Source organism: Octodon degus, unplaced genomic scaffold, assembly GCF_000260255.1.
Source record: "Octodon degus isolate 3935 unplaced genomic scaffold, OctDeg1.0 scaffold00076, whole genome shotgun sequence".
Lineage (NCBI taxonomy): Eukaryota > Metazoa > Chordata > Mammalia > Rodentia > Octodontidae > Octodon > Octodon degus.
This window is the reverse complement of record NW_004524652.1, coordinates 10,297,299-10,302,729: the sequence shown is the minus strand read 5'-3', so window position 1 is coordinate 10,302,729 and position 5,431 is coordinate 10,297,299. Positions and strand designations below refer to the sequence as shown.

General features: G+C 49.7%; 1 protein-coding gene across 2 annotated transcripts in view; it reads right to left on the bottom strand.

Moving 5' to 3' along the window:
* Window positions 1-5,431, bottom strand: part of Oas2 (2'-5'-oligoadenylate synthetase 2) — a 33,902-nt gene that overhangs the window by 24,675 nt on the left and 3,796 nt on the right. For both annotated transcript variants that reach the window (XR_002822067.1, XM_023720553.1), the window contains exons 3-5: window positions 4,820-4,998; window positions 2,283-2,518; window positions 1,402-1,528 (exon numbers count right to left, since the gene is read on the bottom strand). Coding sequence is in view for 1 of the 2 variants with exons in the window: in XM_023720553.1 (XP_023576321.1) it covers window positions 1,402-1,528; window positions 2,283-2,518; window positions 4,820-4,998 (542 nt within the window). In the remaining variant the exon portion in view is untranslated. The remainder of the gene's footprint in view (window positions 1-1,401; window positions 1,529-2,282; window positions 2,519-4,819; window positions 4,999-5,431) is intronic.

The window sequence follows — 5,431 nt, the reverse complement described above, 5'->3', positions numbered from 1 at the left end:
AAAAAAAAAAAAAAAAAAAAAAAAAGCAGAGCCAGCTTTCCCCAGAGCTGCTGAGCCTTGATTCCCAGATGAGGTTGATGCTGGACTGCATCTTAAGGACCATAAGATGATTCATTTTAGTTGTTTCAAGCCACTACAGATGGGACATCTTTGAACAGCAATGTGAGGAGGTGAAGGCCTGGCTGTGAGCAGATGCTGTCCTCTCGCTGGTGAAAAGAACAGGTGGCTCAACTGAGGCATCCAGTGTGACAGTCCAAGGGTGACCTTGGTAACCCCCAGGTGTTGGAAGCAGACCTCATAGTTGTGGAGGGTAGTGAGGCCCCCATAGAGCACAGCATGCAGGGTGTGTATGTGTGTGTGTGTGTGTGTGTGTACATGTGTGCGTGCATATGTTATGTGTGCATATGTGAGTATGCATGAGTGTTCACATATCAGGGTGCGTGTGTAAGAAAGAGTGTGCAAGGTGTACGATGCACGCGGGTGTGAATGCATGCATGTGAACGTGCAGGTGTGTGCATGTGTGAATATGAACATGCATGCAATGCGTGTGCATGTGGGCCCTCCAGTCCTCACTGTGCTGGTACAGTGGTTCCTGGGCTTGGGTGGTCTCCAAGGCCTGGAGTAGAGACTGCAGGGCACAAGGGACCACAGCACATGTCACAGGATGACAGAGGAGTGACAGGAGGAGCGCATGCCATGAGTGTGTCTGGGCTGAAGAAGGCTGTCCCAATAATACTGCTGTGGCTTAGCCGAGAGATGTCCCATCAAGGTCTCACACTGTGGTGGCAGTGGGGAACTGGTCGGACTGGGCTTTCTGGGTGTGGGGCTGGAGGAGTGTCTTCTTGTTCCGGCTCTTCCCGCCTCTGCTTCCTGTGTGCACCTAGCTTCTTATTCCCTTTTGCATGTGGCAGTCACTGTAGCGGGAAGGACAGGTCCTTATTGGTGCCCTGGTAGAGGTATAGGTGCTCTGGCCTGCCGTACACATGAATGGGACTTTCTCTGGTGATGGGGTCTTTAAGCTGGGTCATTGGTGTGAGCCTAATCCAGTCTGACTGGTCTAATGAGGAGACAGATACCATGGCAGACACACAGATGACAGAGGATGTGAAGACAGAAGAGGACAGGAGACAAAGGCAGCAGAGGTCAGTGACAAGGACACGGGCTGAGGAAGGATCTTCTCCAGGGTCTCAGAGACAGCACAGCCCGACCAGCACCTTGACTCAGACTTCTGTGTCCAGAACCATGGAAGAATATGCAGGTGTGCATATTCTGTTGCTTCGCCCCCCTCCTCAGTTACAACAGTCACAGGAAGCCAAGGTAGGTCTCTTGGGTGGGGCTTCGTGTGGGTGTTGGGCACAGAGTCCCTGCAAGATAGGACAGGGGCCCTGGAGCCGCCCTTACCAGAACACTCCAGGCTGGTGTGGAGCTGAGCGAGGCCAGCCAGGCCTGCGCTTCTGCCTGCAGGTCCTGCCAGGGGACGTATCCGCCCACATTGTGGGTTAGATCCACTGGGTCCAGGATGACGGGCCTGTGAGTCCACCAGATTAAAGCTCAGCAGAGCTGCTTGCAGAAGAGATTAGTTCTGGGGAAAGGGTCTCGAATGATACCTGGCCCTGGATTTTGATTTCTACAGGCACTTTTCGCTGCTGGGGTGCTCCGTATTAGATCTCGACCCCTCAGGGCTGGCTCTACCTTCTGCTTTTCAGAAGTCAAGCATTGAACTGCAGACTAACAATTGTAATCCCAGCACTCTGGGAGGCTGAGGCAAGAGGATAAGAAGTTTGAGCACAGCCTGGGAAACTTAATGACTTAGCAAGACACTGTCTCCAAAACATTTAAAAAAAAAAAAATCTGGGGTTGATGCCTAGTATGAAGGCTCTGGGTTCAATCAACAACACCCCACCCCCCAAAGAAAAGAAAAAGAGAGAGATGCCCTGGGCCATTAACACAATCCCAGGGGAGTCTTCTCTTCCTGCTGGTGCCCTCTTCTAGCCCCTTCCTTTTAGAAGAGGAGCACTTCTGCAGTGTCTCCTCCCACGTCCAGGACCACACAGGACTGTGTACCAATAAGTGTGACCTGACTTGGAGATGAGGTCTTTGTGAGTGTGAGGTCTCGCAGGTTGCAAAATGAAAAGCGTCGTCCTGGCCTCCTGACCCCCACGCGTCATGTGCCTAGTCAAGTTACTGGCTCCCTGGTGGGTGGCTGTGGGCAGAGGCCTCATTCTCAGAGTACACCCCACCTGTGGTGTAGCACCCAGGCAGGGTGGTGGGAAATGGGGTACCTCTTGGACCCAAGCTGGCGCAGGAGTCTGTTCCTGACAGTCGCATCCTCCAGGTTGTAGTTGACCGTCCAATAGACACACAGCTGCTCTGGACGCCGGATCAGCCCCAGGATGGCCCTGACACCTTCTGCAATGTTGAAGTCCTCAGCCCTGCAGCCCTGCTCCCAGGCGTACACAGCCAGCAGCTCCAGAGCATAGGTGGACAGTGGCTCATGGGACGGCCCTTCCTTGGGACACTGTGAGGAAGACAAGAGGGCCGTTGACTTGGAGACCCAGATTGTACTATATCAGGGGACTGTAATGAGGAAACTGGAAGTCTCTAAGAAGTTACTGTGGATCTCTAAAATTCTAAGGATTGAGGACACCACAGGGATACAGAACAACTGAAACTCTCTTGTTACTCATGGGAGCGCAGCTTGGGACAGACACCAGGGCAATGGCTAGCAGTGTGTACTCGGGCCCAGAAGTGTTTCAGTTACTTTTCTCATTACTGGGACAAAATTCTGAACACCCACCAGTTAAAGGAGGAAAGGTTTCACTGGCTCACGGTGTGTAGCGGTTTCAGTCCATAGTCTGCTGGCTCCAAGGCAGGGTGGCTTGGCAGAGGACATCGTGGAGAAGAGTTCATGGCACCCACAGGTAGCGGGAGCAGCAAGGGACCTTAAGAGTGTCTTCCTGCCCCTTATAACGTATCCAGGCTACTGGGATTAGGGCATTGCCAGACCCATCAGTGGAAGGATTTAGTAACCACCCTCCCTCAATCCTTGCACTGTGGCATGACTCAGTCACACACTCTAGATCCAACCTGTGGGAAGCCATGAACTGGTATCCATTTTTTAATAGGGTCAGCCATTTTCTTAAGTTTCTGGTCCTTCCCGCCTTGTCCATTCCCCGTAATATGCCCCGGGGCTGGGACCTTCCTCCGTTGCTTAGATACCTATTGATGTCAAGAACCAAAACTTCCTCATTCTTACACTCCCTTTATATACTCAGTACCTCCCCTAAATAAACGAGACTTGATCAAAATCCTGTCTTGTCTCCATTTCTCACGTCTCCTGTCCTTTGTCCCCTCCCCAATTCCCCGCTCCTCTCCCAGGTGACCTTTGTTGACTGACCCGCTGGTTCGGGACACCAACCACGTCTGAAAAAGCCAGTCTATGACTGCACAAGGCTTTGGGGGACACAAAGACACAAGCTATAACAATTACATTAAATGAAATGTAAGGGACACAAGCTTCAGTGTGGTATGGATTCTCTCATGGGAAAAACCAAAATATAAATAAAGAACAAAATAAAAGATTAATTTTTTGTAAAAGGTAAGGGATCGGGGCCGGGGAGATGGCTCAGTGGAATAAGCACTTGCCTGGCAAGCTCAAGAACCTGAGTTCAATCCCCAGTTCCGCAAAAAAAAAAAAAAAAAAAAAAAAAAAGTAAGGGATCCAAGAGATGGAGGGAGGGAAAAGGAAAGGAGAGAGGGAGAAGGGATGGAAAAGAATTAATATGTGTTACCTACAAGCACCAACTCTGCACAATGAGTGTAAGCATTGTGGATTGCAAACATCTACCAGCGAAAATAAAGTAAAAATTGATACAATGTGATAAAATCCTACACAAACCTATGATGAAAAATGAAAACCAGTAAAAACATTGCTTAATTAAACTTTTGTTGATTAAAATGATTAAATATATAATATACATGTTTTTCATGGATCCACATATGTATACATACATGCACACATATGTTGTGTGCACATGCACTATAGTTTGTGTCTAGATGGTATTTTGCCTCAGCAATGAGAAAAGTAAGTAACACACTATGTAACATACATGTACACGTGCACCTTAGAGCCCAGAAATTTCACCCCTGCTCATTTGCCCAAGAGCGATGCAAGCTTAGACTCAGGAAGGACACCCTGGAAAATATTCATGGTAACCTAGTTCATAACAGCTTCAATTTGGAAAGGACCCGAAGTCCATGAGCGATAGGAAAGATAAATGTGCGGTGCGTGGTGGTGCACGCCTGCAATCCCAGCTCTCAGGAGGCTGAGGCAGGAGGATCTGCAAGTTGGAGGACAGTCTGAGCTACAAAGTGAGCTCAAGGCCAGCCTAAACTTCATATTGAAACTTTGTCTCAAAAAGACAAAAAAGAAAAGAAGCGTGTAGTGCCTTAACACAACGCAATATAAAACATGACAAACGAGTGCTACATGAAGTAACGTAGCTGAGTCTCACAGACAAGCCTGAGCAAAGGGGACAACGTAGGTAAGGTAAGGTTCTAACAAGAGTTTACTCCTAGGGAAGATGGACACGGGGTGGAGCTCAGCGGAGGAATGCTGCCAAATAAAGCTAACTGGTGGTGGCTGACGCTGGAATGGGAGTTGGGGGATTACCAACTGAGGACAAGCTGAAAGTGGCCTCTTGGGGTGCAGGCAATGCTCCCCGTTTCGATGTGTGTATTATATTTAAGATTGTTGAGCTTTCCCGGTATGTTACATCAAAGAAGTGAACGGCAGTGGGATGCACGATTTGAACATCACCTGTCTATACCAGCGCTTCATCAGGAGGATCAGGTCCTTCACTTTAGGGGGATACTTCTTAAAGAACTTCTCCTGGAGTTGAGCGAAGCAGACAGAGAACTTGCCCGGCGCGGCTTTGGTCTCATCCATGGATCTGATGAGTTCTCGATACAGCCAGGGCGTGGGGTTTGCGCTTAAACCTGCCCGAGAGGAGACAAGGGGATCCCGGTATTTAGGGGCTCTGGGAAAGTCAGGGCGGGTCAACGAGGAAGGTTATGGCTCGCCCGGTAGCTCACGTCCACTGCTTAACCTGTGGAAGGCTGCTGCGCTGCAGGGGGCGGCCCCTGGCAGTAATAAAGTGTAGTTCAAAATAGCCAGCGCCGGCCTGGCACGATGGCACACCTGCGACCCCCGAGGGCTCAGGAGGCTGAAACAGGAGGCTCACATGCTCAAGGCCAGCCTGGGCAACCAGGTGAGACCCTGTCTTTTAACAATTTTGAGATTTTTAAAAATTTTTTATTTTTGGTAGACCCGGGGATTGAACTCAGGCCCTTGCGCCTGCCAGGCAAGCGCTTATTCCACTGAGCCATCTCCCTGGCCCCTTGAGATTTAAAAAAAAAATTATTTATTTTA